The following is a 15,988-nucleotide window of genomic DNA, read 5'->3' as shown; positions in this document are numbered from 1 at the left end:
TTTCCTCTAGATGTAAAGAGTACCCCCTTGTCCTCTGTGATTACCTTAAAGTGAATAACTCAACACCAAGTTTACTATATGGACCCCTTATGTATTTGTACATATCGATCATATCCCCGCTTAATCTCCTCTTTTCATGAGAGAATAAAATCAGTTCCTCTAATCTTTCCTCATAGCTGAGCTCCTCCATGTTTCTTATCAGTGTGGTTGCCCTTCTCTGCACTTTCTCCAGTTCCTGATATCCTTTTTGAGAACTGGTGCCCAAAACTGAACTGCATATTTCTGATGAGATCTTACTAATAATTTATACAGGGGCAAAACTATATATATATATATATATATATATATATATATATATATATATATATATATATATATATATATATATATATCTGGAGTCAATACCACTTGATACAAGAAAGGACTTTGCTCACTTTGGAAACCGCAGCTTGGCATTGCATGCCATTATTAGGCTTATGATCTACGAAAAACCTCAGATCCTTCTCCACCATTGATTCCCCCCTGTTGAACTCCCCCTAGTATGTATGATGCATGCATAGTCTTAGCCTCCGAGTGCATAACTTTACATTCATCAACATTAAATCTCATTTGCCACATAGTCGCCCAAATAAACAGTGCATTCAGGTCAGCTTGTAAGTTGTGGACATCCTGTAAGGATGTTTTTCCACTGCATTGCTTACTTTGCATGATGTTTAATATCCTGATGATTTGTCATACACAAATGTTATTGGCTCCTTCTCATGAAACTACAGTATCTCTATTTCAGATAATATGGTCAGCATTTTTGCTCAATGGGTGCTGCAAGAACATTATGAGAATATGCTAGCTACCTGGAGGATGAATTGACAAAACTCTGTTCATTCACTTACACTGGGTATACATTGGCTGCAAACGCTGGTCGAATGCTGGTTTTCCATCATGACTGTTCGACAGAACAGACACAGTATACACAGACCGAAAGTCTACCAATTTTTGGTCCGTGTATACCTTGCTTTACACTGAGCTAAAGAAGTAGTAAAGTACAGTCACGGTGCTGCACTCCTTAGCACAAAACAGAGTACAGAGTATGTTGAAGGAAGAATAATATGCTCTAAACATAATGAGCAAATATGACAGACGACACAATTATACAGTACTGTGCAAATGTTTCAGGATGCTTTAAAAAATAATACAATTAACATTTTATCAGTTAAAGTAGGAATAAACCCTTTTTTTACTTGTACCTACAAGCCTATAATAAGGCTACAGTAGGTACAGTGAATATTTTCACACTGCATACAGCCAGTGATGTCACCAGCACATGCGCTCTGAAGGGATAGCATTCCCATGCCATCTCTTCAGTGCTCCGTGCCACGGTCCGAGACTCCCAGAGGGCTGGAGGACACGAACCTGGAAGTAAGACCGGGTGAAGATGTCAGCCCTCTCAGCGGTGACAGTGCGCCGCTGGAGGGCTTCATTCTAAGGTAAGTATTTCATAATGCATACTGGCACATTATGCAATTGTCTTAAAGGGTTTGAAAAATAAAGAAGTGTGGTTTACTACAGCTTTAATGGCACTAAACAAAAAACAAACTAAATCAGTTCAATATTTGGTGTGTCATTCCTTTTAGTTTAAAACAGCATCAATACTCCTTGGTATACATATACACAATTCTTTAAGGGAACTCAGCAGTTAGGTTGTTACATAGACTGGGGATAACTAACCACAACTCTGCAGATTAAGGCTTGCCATATAGGGTGTGTATTTCTTTCCTGCAGCAACGGATTGCAGGAAAGAAATTTGCATGATTTCCGCATCAACACAGACAGTGCTGACAGTGGTAACCCTCCTACCGAGCAATTGTCTGCTCCCGACAGGGAAGTGAGAGCAGGTGAGGGAAGCTGTCCCCACCAGAAGACAGTCAATATCACTAGTGGCTATAGCAGCCACTTGCAATAATCGCAAGCGAATCCGGCAGGCTGGTTGTACCCAAGTTGATTGATCAACTTGGTACATTCAGCCTGATAATTAATGGTTCGAATCTCAGCCAGTCGTAGGCTGTCTCAGTTGCTTCTGTCTCTAGTTGTAAACCCAGAAATACTCAGTTATGTTTAAATCAGGGCTCTATGGGGGAAAAACCATCTTATCCAGGACTCCTTGTTCTTCTTTTTGCTGAAGATAGTTTTGTATGACTTCAGGTGTAGGTTTGGAGTAAATGTCATGGTGCACAATGAATCTGGGACCAGTCAGACATCTCTGTGTTGATGTTGCATGATGAATAAGTATCTGCCCATACTTTTCAGCATTGAAGAGACCATTTATTTTTTTCCTGAAACTAAATTCCTTCTGCAGAAATGCAACCACAGACCTGCAAGGAACCTCCACCATGCTTCACAACCTGCATGCACTCATACTTGTACCACTCTCCAGGTCTTCAGGGAACAAACTGCCTTTTGTTACAGCCAATTATTAATTCTGCAGCACAAAGCTCTAATGGCTTTGACCAGAACTGCTAAATTAGACTGAGGATGATGATGAAATAGGAGCAAAAAAAAAAAGTAAAAATTTGCATTGAACCTTCTTTGGAGGAGGCCTGTGAAAATAAGTGGGGTTGATTTACTAAAGGCAAATAGACTGTGCGCTTTGCAAAGTGCAGTTGCCCTCTTAAAGTGCAGTTGCTCCAGAGATTTAGTATATGAGATAAGGCTTCACTTTGCAGAGAGTACCCAATCATGTGTGTGGCACAATTCCCAGCATAGGTGCTGACTGTGGGTCCCCCTGGGTCACCATTTGCCACAAAAGTACCTTTGAACATGTTTCTCCAGTCCAGGACCAGGAGTCAAGGACCAGTCCAGTATCTTTGGGGTTTTTTTTTTGGTTTATTTAGGAACTTGGATGGCAGAAGGGATGAGTGGGATACTCCTGCAACTGAACTATATACAACTTGATTGGGACTCTGAATAAATGCTTCTTAACGCTGATTAGTGCTGGCTTGATGCTGGTTAACGCTGGCCGGATGCCGGTTAACGCTGACTTGATGCTGTAACTTCCCTTCTTACTGCGAAAGTCCCTTGTTAGCTCCCTGAAAAGAAGACGTTGGTTTCAAACAGGAATGGGGACAGCACAGTGGAAGCTTGGAGGCTGCAAAGTTGCATAAGGGAGGCTAAAAGGATATTAATACTACATGAAAATGGTACAAAACATTTAGATGACATTTAAATAGGTGTTAAGCTGTGGGGATAGCCAACAGTTTGTGGCTCTGAACAAACTGTCCCAATGAAAAATCTAGGCACATTAAGAGTGCATTTACTGTATGAAGCTTTGCAATCATTATGCAGCCACATATAATACTCTCTTAAGCTTATAGATCTTTATCTTGAACATTAAGAGGTTTAAAAATGACCATAGAAGGTGTGGCTATTTCACATCATGTTCTGTCAACCCAAAGATCTAGTCCAGATCAAAAGCCAAGAAACAGCTGGATCTACTGGTATAGGAACAACCTTAGATACAGCATGTCCAACATCTGGTAGAAAGCATTTTTTTTACTGCAAGGCTTTTACTTTAGTATTTTGTCTTACAAGATCCTGATAGATGATGAAAAGCATTTACATATGACATAATAGCTCTCACATGAAACATCTGTCTGTTTCATGCGGTATTAAATCAAAACACAATAACAGAGGCCTCCTGTTATTAACAGTCACAAGGAAGTGAAATGTATTAATTATTTATATGTCAATCCTCTAAAACCTGTGGCCTATCCAATATGCTCCTGACCCTTGTGACAGTAGAGGGGTTAAGAGGAGAGAGGCGGATTTGGGGGAGCTGCTGACAAGTACAGATGTAGAAACATGTGTGATCCATTTATAGAACTTCCACTCATTGGGTGGGCCAATGCTGCTTCTTCTAGTCTAACGGAATTAACTCTTTCATTATACATGTAGTTGTACTATTTGCACATTTAAGTTTACCTACAAATACAACCAATGCAAAAGCAATACATCATGTGAGCCAAACAGAAGCCATTTTGTCTTGGCTTTTCTCAACAACCGCAACGCATCTCTATTCATATACAGCATTGTGCGCAGTCTAGACAGATTTTGACAACCAACTGGAAACTGAAATATTATTAAGCAAGACTTCCTCTGGCACTTAGAGTCAAGAAAAAAGAAAGGGTTAGAAAATAAAGTCCCATAGACACTAAAGGGCTGTTGTGCTGTGAGTTATTAATACTAATTACTGTGAACCACAGGGGACATTATTTAAAACTGTCCTCATATTTTCAATGAGAAATTGAATAGACAGGCAGCCCCTCCTTCCCCACAAATTCCCACCAAGCCCCAGTTTATTTCATCTACTCATCGGCTCCAGACTAAATCAATAGTCCGCACTCACAGACTTGACTCCAGCACACCGTGATTGTCAGGAAGAAAAACAAACCTCGCTGACAAAGGTCTCAGCAGAGTGCAAAGAATACAAGACAAGGTGGATGTCAAACAGATGTCCAGTGCTGTTGACAAGGAAATAAAAAAATAAAAGTATTGAAGAGTTTTTCTGAATAATACAATCATTTTTGTATCCTGCCAGTGATTTAAGCCATAGTGGTCATGCATGGCCGATTGTAGCAATTGATGCAACAGATGTAGGCATCATTTGTTTTAACCAGGCAGTGCATGCTGTTACTTCTCGGTAAGCTTCTATAAGCATTGGAGATGCTATTTATCATTAATAAAGAGGGATTTCACATCCTGTGAAATCCCTGGAACCAGCATTTGCTCCCCTTATGGGCTGTGTGCCACATCTAAATGTCAGACCAATTAGAGAGAAATTTTTCAATTGAAGTTGGCAGGACTGCAGTCTAGAGAAGGACAAGCAAGTATTTCAAGTGCTGTTGTGCCATGCCATGCCAGTACTTTATTCTCCACAAGAAAGCTCTCTGTGTACACACACCCCTAAAATTGTCTTACATAAGTTAAAAGATCAGCCCAACCAATAGACATATTTCAGATATATAACCCAAAAATATTTGTGCGCTGCCAACAATATGCAACGTGAACTGATAACAATAATCTATCCACCTGCTGTAATTAATCACCACATATGTGTGTTCATCCTCGTTCACATTATTCGTTCACATTATTATTATTTATTATTTCAGGTACTTATATAGTGCTGTCAATTTACGCAGCGCTTTACATATACATTGTACATTCACATCAGTCACTGCCCTCAAGGATATAGAAAGGTGTTCTGTACAGTAGTCAGAACTATAGACGGTTAGATGGTCTAGACAAATTTAGGGACTCAAATGTAAAAGTTTAAATAATAATAGCAATTTATTTTGGATAATTCATGTATAATCATACATATATTGTCATAAATGGTGTACCAGTATAAACAAATAACAAGACATACAACATTGAACAAAAAACAATTAACAGAGTACCGGCCGGTGCATTGTAATAGTATTCACAGGGCTAAATTGTCAAAAATCATACAGATGGTAAATACCACTCATATATCTTTCCTGTGATACTTGTCTGTGGACAAGCGGGGTCCAATAAATTAATCAGTCATTAAAATTCAATTAAGTTGAATATATGGGCGTCTCAGATAGCAAGTATGTTGGGATGGCTCTTTCTCCAATTATCATCATTGGAAAAATTCCCGGGGGTGTGACATTATAATCCAGAGTCTGTATAATCTGTATAGTCTCGCTTCTGAGTTGCGTAGCTTCGTCTGGACGTCGCGGTCTACAAGGGGATTAAATCCCTATACCCTGCTGTAAACCAGCAATCTGAAGTTTAAAGAGGAAACCTCACTAAACTTTACCCTTATACCAAAACCGCTGGAAAACCTGGTACCCCGCTTACATCATAATAAAGAGGGGAAAAGGATGAATAACGGCAATTGCCACCGGAGTTAATAATTATTATACAGACTCTGGATTATAATGTCACAACCCCGGGAATTTTTCCAATGATGATAATTGGAGAAAGAGCCATCCCAACATACTTGCTATCTGAGACGCCCATATATTCAACTTAATTGAATTTTAATGACTGATTAATTTATTGGACCCCGCTTGTCCACAGACAAGTATCACAGGAAAGATATATGAGTGGTATTTACCATCTGTATGATTTTTGACAATTTAGCCCTGTGAATACTATTACAATGCACCGGCCGGTACTCTGTTAATTGTTTTTTGTTCAATGTTGTATGTCTTGTTATTTGTTTATACTGGTACACCATTTATGACAATATCTGTATGATTATACATGAATTATCCAAAATAAATTGCTATTATTATTTAAACTTTTACATTTGAGTCCCTAAATTTGTCTAGACCATCTAACCGTCTATAGTTCTGACTACTGTACAGAACACCTTTCTATATGCTTGTTGTGGTTAGGTCGGGCATGTATTATTGAAATACAGGGACATTTATAGCAGTTGAAATCAAGGCTCCTTACTTTACCTTATACTACACTGCCCTCAAGGAGCTTACAATCTAAGGTCCCTAACTCACATGCATACACAGTAGGGACAATTTTTTATACAGGATCCAATTAGCCTACCAGCATGTCTTTGGAGTGTGGGAGGAAACCGGAGTACCTGGAGGAAACCCACGCAGGCACAGGGAGAACATGTAAACTCCAGGCAGGTAGTGTCATGGTTGGGATTCGAACCAGTGAACCTCTTGCTGCTAGGTGAATGTGCTAGCCACTACACCACTGTGCCGCCCAAAGCAATTTGTCATGCGATTTGACAAGTCAAATCGCATGACAAGTCGCAGCCTATTGCCGGCATTGGCACCATTCCAATCGGTGTGGCACCGACTTTGCAACGCCGCACCGATTTGCAAAAGTAGTTCCTGTACTACTTTTGCCGATTTCAGGTGTGACTTTAATAGACATCTGTGCATGAAGCCACCCAGATGTCTTTCAAGTCACAGCCGAAGTCGGGGCTTTGAAATTGTGTGATTTTTAGATGACGTTGCATGATTTCAAAGCCATGTTCAATGTGAACGAGGGCTTTATCACAAACTGAAAGCTTAAACAAAGAAATGCTGCACTGCTGAATTAAATGATATGTGTCACTGTGTCATAGGTACTTACAACTCAAAATACAAATAAATACATAAGTTAAATACATAGAAATTCCAAAATTCATATAAGCACAAAAACATCTAGTCTTTCAATAGTGAAAAAGAGTCCCCAAATGCTTCCACTTCAGTCTTTTGAAAATGTGTGCATCCACAATATGAACCCACAATCCCAGTGCTGTAAGACTTCCTATAAATCAATGTGCATCACTTCAAACATGATTCACGATGGAATCTCACCTTAGGGTATTGACCTATAAGTTATAGGTCAGTAAGTGCTTCCCCCATTTCCTGGGGATGATAATAATGGCCTCTTAATGGTTCTGGGTCCCTCTTCTCATCCACTGCTCACATAGGGCGCCTATCTCTTTAAAAGTCCACTGGAACGCTGTTGATACTCTGCGGGATGAACTCAAAGCCACATGAAAGCCACCATAATGTATTAATTCATAATCACTATAAAGTTTAATAAAATTGCACTCACGTGTTAAAATAAAATTGTAATATAATAATAATAAAATAATATGTAAAAGACAGTCTCTCGGGAGAGTGCACTAAGCGCCCAGCCGCACTTCCGTTATCCGGACTCTGACATCACCTGGCCCCTCCCCATACGTATCGTCACTGTTCATGTGACTTCATCAGGGGTCCCCTGCATGAAAAGGTTGTTTTTCATTTGTGAAAGTGCACACTTGATCAGAAAGCCTATTAATGACACATACAACACAAAATTCCTAGCACTCAGCCGTCCAGATGGAGAGCATGTCTAATCAATTTCTAGTTTTAAGAGGTCTGAGTTGCATGTATTTACAGATACAGTACATAAGGAAGCTATACACTATGTTAAGGCATCTTGTGCAATCTAACTTTAATTAATGAAAAGACTAACAATAGAACATACACCAATCAGTTATAACTTTATGTAGACCCACCTAATATTGAGTAGGTCTCTCTTTTGCCCATTGAGGCATGGATGCCACGAGACCACTGAAGGTATGCTGTGGTATCTGGTACCAAGCCATCAGTAGGGGATCCTTTAAGTCCTATAAGTTGCAAGATGGATTGGACTTGTTTTTCCAGCACATCCCACATATGCTCAATTGGAAGGAGATCTGGCAAAATTGGAGGTAAAATCAACATCTCAAACTTGTTGTTTTTCTCAAAGCATTCTTGAACCATTTTTGCAGTGTGGCAGGGTGCATTATCCTGCTGAAAGAGACCACTGCTTTCAAAGAATACTGTTTTCTGTAGAGGTGTACTTGGTCAGAAACAAGGTTAAGGTAGGTGGTACATATCAAGTAACATCCACATGAATGACAGAACACAAGGTTTCCAAGAAGAACATTGCCCAAAGCATCACACTTCCTCCACTGGCTCGCATTCTTCCTATACTGCCTCCTAGTGTCGTGTATTCCCCGTGTAAGTGATGCACAAATACCCGGACATCAACAGTCCAGTTCTGATGCTCACGTGCCCATTGTAGATGCTTTCGGCTGTGGACACAAGCCAGCATGGGCACCCTGACCCGGCTTCACAGCCCCATATACAACAAACTGCGATGCCCATTTTTTCTGCTTTCAACATATCAACTTTAGGAACAACATGTTTATTTGCTGTCTAAATCCCATTGACTTTCAGATGCTATTTTAATGAGACAATCAATGTTATTCACTTAACCTGTCAGGGGTTATAAAGTTATGGCTGACTGGTGTATATTACAATAGTACTGTACATAAAACCAAGCACGCATACAATGTAAAATCCCAAACCTGCTTGTGGTGCAAGCGCATGAAACAACCTGGGTTTGCTATACAAAGCTGTACATTTCACATGTACATGTAACAATAGGGATTGACTTGTTGGTTATATAAACTCTCTAGAATGCTGAAAAGATATGAAGACCCTCAGAGCATATTTGTGTTACTTTCCAACACATTTTTTTATCGTTTTTTTTTTATCTTTTGTACAACTTCTTATTACATCTTCTAGTCAATTATATGAAGCCTTGACAGGTTTGGGTAAGAACTTGGGTTAGAGCTATAGCTGACACTACAAACCACCACATTCCCCAACAACCTATAGCTTGAAGCAGTTGATGGAACTGACATGTTCACTACCTGTAGTGTCAAGGATGGCTTGTAAGATAATAGAATGTATGTCAGTCGGTAAAGAAGGAGAAGGCTCGTAAAAAGCTTTTATGGTAATAGGCTAATTTGCAAATGACTGATAACTGTGAGATGTAATAAACTCAAATTTATTTTATGGCACTTGTCACTTGGCACCATTGTGCTATCTAACAAGTCTTTATTTACCACGTACACAATAAGACTTCTAGTTGCAATGCTGTGCTGGAGTGCAGAATTACTTTTTACTCAATTTTTTTTCTTAATTTTTAATTACACCTTTGTTATGTAACATCCAATTAGTTTTACTAGAAAAGGAACTGAAGAGGTATTGGGTGGATAATTACTAATGTAAGCCCTAATAATCACCAAACAATTAAAATATACACTGTTATTGATGAAATGATTAACACAATTCTGCACTCTTCTTGCTCACCTAAACGTGCCCATACATGTAATGATTACATGGATCCTGTATTACATTTGAGTAAGTCAAAAGTACTGTATCACTTTATAACTGAGATCTGGTTGTCCCTGACTTCATGGCTAAGCTCCACCAACCACCATCTTTCTATCCAGTGACAGTATCCTTAAGCCCCACACACCCAGGGCCCGTGTGTTTGGCCTGTTGTGTCTGGCAGTGGGTCCGACATAAGCCAGTCGTTTGAACGACATAAGCCGGTCACTTGGCCAGCTTCTGTCGAACGAGCAACCAGCAACTGAGTGACTCCCAAGCAGTGCTATCAGACAAGGGCTGAAAGCGCTAATCAGAGTGTTCTGGCGGGGTGGCCATCCCCCTGTCAGAACACAACAACTCAGCGTTGGAGATCACTGTACTAACGTCTGATTGTTGGTACAGTGGCTAAGACCAGATCATAGTGTGTACCAGGCTTTACTGTCTTGTTGTATAAATGTTAAAATTTCTGCGCTAAAATCATATCAAAAATCTACACTAATAAGTAAAATCAGTACATTAAAAATCAATCTCAGGAAAGCAGCTGACACAAAAAGATAGAGAACATATATCTTCAAAAAGATGTTGTAAAATGGTGTCGCGCTAGTCCATATCCAACAATGCTGATAAACAGACAGATATATAAGAGTAAATCCCAAAAGTGTTGGCAGGGTCCACATCCACTGTTACGATGGAGAAATGTGAAGCAGGAAAGACCACCACCAAGCAAGATAATAGGGTACTCTTACCGACTGTACAGACCCCTACGGGTCAAGACAAGCCCAAATTGTATTGCTGACACTGGCAGGAAGGGACCAGACAATTTCCAGAAGCCTCTTTCCAATACTGATAAAACTGGGTTCCCCCAACTCCTCCTTCAGGCACTGTAATATGTCCTTGTTAGCTTGCTCTTCAACCACTGTACGTTACGTTGGTTTTGCATTTTCTGTTTGTACTACAATAACCTTATAAAAATTATTGAAACAGAAATACCTTCCGCTCTCATAGACGGCTGTCTTGTTGGCCAGTTGTTAGCCATGAAATCATGGAAAATCATGTCCTGGTAACAAAGTGAAACTAAACAAAATGGAGCACAGAAGAGGCAGGTTTGAAAAATGGTTACAGTTTCAAGGCAGATCAAGTAATTTAACCCTGAAAATGATCAGACCATTTAGCCCAAAGTTACACTATAACCCGTATGTGTTAACCACATTATAACCACATTGCATTCCTGTGCAATTCACATGCGATTCAGTGGGGTGTAATTTGACCCCCCCAAGGGGCTCAAATCTCACCGCATCGCACCAAAGTCGTGCAGGCACCTTTTGGAGCTGCACTGCAACCGGATAGCATGGTTATTTTGTACCATGCGATCTGGTGAAGGCAAATCCCACTGGGTTTGTAATCCATTTGGGATGTCATTAACTTTGTATTGAAACCGGCATCAAATTGCAAAAGCAAAATAATTGCATTGTGATACAGGAAACGCACAGGGATTGCGGCGTTTCCCGCACCGCACAGGGATAGTGGCGTTTCCTGCACCACACAGGGATCTTGGCGTTTCCCGCACCACATATGTGTGAACCAGGGCTTATGGTGCACTAGAATTCAAAGCGGAGAAATATCTGCTTGGAAATCTACCAGTCAGGATGGATGATATTGTTGTGCAATGGTCACATCAGTATGTCTATGCAATACTTATAAAATTACATCTGTTGTAACCTCCACAATCAAATTGTATAAATGAGTAAATATTCCGACCATTTTGGTGGCCTGCTTTGCCCATAAAACTAATTTTTCATTCAAAATGCAATCTGATTTCCCAGTATTGCATTGCTGCAATCAGAAGATTTCATTTTTAAATTGCTTTTTAAAATTCTATGTAAAAATGTTGTCAGCAGATGAAGGAAAATCTCTCTTTCAACAGATGTATAGCTGCAATTTATATCTGAAAATGATTGAAAGAAAACAATCTGACTATGTGTATAGGAACTGTTTATTGACACGATTTCACAGAGGTACAATGATTTGTTCAGAAAAAACAATGACCCACATATGGTCAGCTTTGAACATTCTGTTTTCATTCATCTAACCCAGCACAGCGGAGCCTCATGGAAGCTCGGGAGGCCAGACCTTATGTGCACTGAGCATTAATTGTTCAAAATGCGTAATCAGTGTTATATGAATGATGTCAGTTCAGTGTGAGTTTAATTTAGACATTTTTCCATTAAAACACATCTTATCTGTGTGCCTTCTAGATTGCCTCCCAGTGGAATCTGCAGGTCAGAAAGAACAATGGTCTGGCAGCCAAAGGGATTCAGAAAAAGGTAACTGGGTATCAGGAAAGTGGTTTCAACCATTGATAACTGGTGGAGCTGACACAATGACACATTGTTTATGGGTGCACTACTGTTTGATAACACATTTGTGAATTGTAATGCCGTCAATCTACTCAATTGTGTAATTGCTATTAAGTCAATGACTTGGTTACTGTTTAAAGTGTGAAGTGGCAGATAATAAAAATATATAGCACAGATTTGCAGTGGCTCGTGCTTTCAAGTTCTGTACAGTATTTCTTCATCTAGTGATATCTAATTTGAGAGTCATTTTGTATTGTGCCAGACTCAAACTGGTTTTGGCTTGAGTTTTGTAGATACTAAATGTTTCCAATTTCTTTGTTTAGTTCTGCTGTTTTCCCAGTGATATGTAAGGTCCTATTTGAATGCAACAAAGCTGTAAAGTTACAGTGCCTTGAAAAAGTATTCATACCCCTTGAAATGTTCCACATTTTGTCATGTTTCAACCAAAAACGTCAATGTATTTTGTTGGGATTTTATATGATAGACCAACACAAAGTAGCACATAATTGTGATGTGGAAGGAAATTGAGAAATGGTTTTCAAATTTTTATACAAAAATAAATATCTGAAAAATGTAAGGTGCATTTGTATTTAGCCCCCTTTTACTCTGATACCCCTACCTAAAATCTAGTTGAACCAATTGCTTTTAGAAGTCACTAAATTATTAAATAGAGTCTACCTGTGTGTAATTTTATCTCAGTATAAATACAGCTGTTTTGTGAAGCCCTGAGAGGTTTGTTAGAGAACCTTAGTGAACAAACAGCATAATGAAGCCCAAGGAACATACCAGACAGGCCAGGGATAAAGTTGTGTAAAAGTTTAAAGTAGGGTTAGGTTATAAAAACATATCCCAAGCTTTGAACATCTCTTGAATGGAGCACTGTTTAATCCATCATCCGAAAATGGAAAGCGTATGGCACAACTGCAAACCTACCAAGACATGGCCATCTACCTAAACTGACAGACAAGGAGAGCATTAATCAGAGAAACAGCCAAGACGCCCATAGTAACTACAGAGGAGCTGCAGAGATCCACAGCTCAGGTGGGAGAATCTGTCCACAGAACAAATATTAGTTGTGCACTCCACAAATCTGGCTTTTATGGAAGAGTGGCAAGAAGAAAGCCATTGTTGAATGAAAGCCATAGGAAGTCTTGTTTGGAGGTTGGGAATAGGCATGTGGAGGGGACAGCAAACATGTGGAAGAAGGTGCTCTAGTCAGATGAGACCAAAATTTACCTATTTTGGCTTAAAAGCAAAATGCTATGTGTGGCGGAAAACTAACACTGCACATCACGCTGAACACACAATCCCTACCGTGAAACATGGTGGTGGCAGCATCATGTTGTGGGGATGCTTTTCTTCAGCAGTGACAGGGAAGCTGGTCAAAGTTGATGGGAAGATGGATGGAGCCAAATACAGGGCAATCTTAGAAAAAACCTGTTAAAGTCTGCAAAAGACTTGAGACTGGGGCGGAGGTTCACGTTCCAGCAGGACAACCACCCTAAATATACAGCCAGAGCTACAATGGAATGGTTTGGATCAAAGCATATCCATGTGTTAGAATGGCCTAGTCAAAGTCCAGACCTAAATCCAATCGAGAATCTGTGGCAAAACTTGAAATTTGCTGTTCATAGACGCTCTCCATCCAATCTGACAGAGCTTGAGCTATTTTGCAAAGAAGAATGGGCAAAAATGTAATTCTCTAGATGTGCAAAGCTGGTAGAGACATCCCCAAAAAGACTTTCAGCTGTAATTGAAGAGATAGATGGTTCTACAAAGTATTGACTCAGAGGGGCTGAATACAAATGCACACCACATTTTTCAGGTATTTATTTGTAAAAAAATTTGAAAACCGTTTATCAATTTCCTTCCACTTCACAATTATGTGCCACTTTATGGTGGTCTATTACATCAAATACCAATAAAATATATTTACGTTTTTGGTTGTAACATGACAAAATGTGGAAAATTTCAAGGGGTATGAATACTTTTTCAAGGCACTGAACTAAGCTAATATAGAGAGAAGATATGTGAATCTGAGTCAAATTCTAGTGCTCTACCCAATACCCAAAATTCTGCCTTAACATATACATCAATCTTGAAAAAATGTACAATGGAAATGGATATGTGGCATATACCCTTCTTGCCCACTTCTACTGTTTTTTCATACTAGCAGTGCCTGTCGTGGATTTATTGTATGCAGGCTTTCACTTCATGAGTCCCCCCAACCCAGTTTAACAGGATAATATTGTGCTTCTGACATGGACTTGTAAAATATTTTTGTGAGATTTGATGAGTAGTGTTAACATTTTGAACTAGGTCTTATTCAGGGGTATACTCATATAACTCATAAGATGGTGACGGATAATAGTAAATGCTTCTTGGTACAGTAAGATACATATGTATCTCTTATGATCACTTTAAAGAAAACCTTTATTGAGAGCAATTCAACATTTGTCACTGCTGATCATCTTTTGAAAAGAAGTCTAAAGCTAAAATTAATTTACTGAAGTAAAATGAAGTGCAGAACTACAGCAGTGGTGGTCAACTAGAAAATTCTAAAGACCTCAAGTTTAGCCCTCAACGTTTCCAGAGGGCTGCACAATAGCAGCAAATGTTTGCACTTTAATGCCAAAAGATTTTGGTCTTGCTGCATTTTTTTGCAGCGTATCATAATGCACACTGAATAATAATCCCCAGCATTGGTGTCAGTGCATGCAATAATAACATCCAACATTAGTGTCAGTGGATGCAATAATAGCTCCCAACATTGGTGGCAGTGAGCACTATAATACCTTATAGAATCAGTGTCAGTGGATGCAATAATAGCTCCCAACATTGGTTGCAGTGAGCACTATAATACCTTATAGAATCAGTGTCAGTGGATGCAATAATAGCTCCCAACATTGGTGTCAATTGAGGCAGCATAGGTATGCGGAGTCTATTTAATTAGGGTGTGCACCCTAAAGCTCAAACACATTTGTTTGTGTGTGTCTTCATATATATGACCCCAGCACATTTATCTCCCTGCTGGCACATTGAAAGGGAAGTGCATAAAGACTTCTCTTATGGCAGAGCCATTAAGAGAGAGATCTTTCCCATCTTCCTGGTGGCACAAAAAGTGATAATGTTAATGCACATGGGGTGATTAGGGTGTGCCCAGGCACAGCTGGCACACCCTGTGTGCATGCCTATGGGAGGCAATAATAACCACATACTGTGTGCATGCAGTGTGTATATCTGATGGCAAGAATCTACTGATTCATGGCAGTGGATGCCCTTGCTGCCCATGTGCGCCCATTTGAATGTAGTTTTAACGAACATCACAAACAGATTATATGTTAAGTGCAAAAGTCCTGCTTTCTTTACAATTCATTAAAAGAATAAATAAGAAAATAAGAACAGGCAAAACAGAATAAAACAAAGGACAGTTTGCAGTTTAAAGTGCTGGCTGCAGACCCTTATGCCCAAAGCTGACAGGAGATGAGGCCTGAAAATCCAGCTGGGAGTAGGTGTGAACAGAAGACCAGGTGCCAGTCTTGTACATTTGCCCAATGTCTAAAAGCCCAAGGAGCAATCACTGGCCTAGTAAGGTGCACCTTGAAAGGAAAAGGTGGAACCAGCTCCTTAAAACCATAATGTTTTTTAATGACCTGGCTAAGACACCGAAAGATGGTGAAATGGGAAGCTGGAGCCCCTTACGTGGACCATCATGAATGGTAAACAGAGAGTCCAAGGTTCTAATGGAAGCAATGGCTGAGGCAAACACCTACTGTACAAACTACATACATGTGTAGTGAAAGTGTAGTGGACAGAAGAACAGTCTATGTGTCCAGGTCCAGGTAATAAGAACAACATTTCCCTTCACTACACAGCCTCAATATTACCTTATTTTTGTGTAAGACCAAAAGAGTTCTTCACAGGACAAGGCTGCCAGCT

General features: G+C 39.7%; 1 protein-coding gene across 1 annotated transcript in view; it reads left to right on the top strand.

The window, feature by feature from the left end:
• The window catches only part of KIAA2012, a 270,773-nt gene that overhangs the window by 136,299 nt on the left and 118,486 nt on the right, over positions 1–15,988 (top strand). The window contains exon 12 of the mRNA XM_082262270.1: positions 11,948–12,016. Coding sequence (XP_082118396.1) covers positions 11,948–12,016 — 69 coding nt within the window. The remainder of the gene's footprint in view (positions 1–11,947; positions 12,017–15,988) is intronic.

Source organism: Pelophylax lessonae (assembly GCF_965119305.1).
Source record: "Pelophylax lessonae genome assembly, chromosome: 6".
Lineage (NCBI taxonomy): Eukaryota > Metazoa > Chordata > Amphibia > Anura > Ranidae > Pelophylax > Pelophylax lessonae.
Note: the sequence above shows the minus strand (reverse complement) of the source record. Positions and strands in the feature narration are given on the sequence as shown.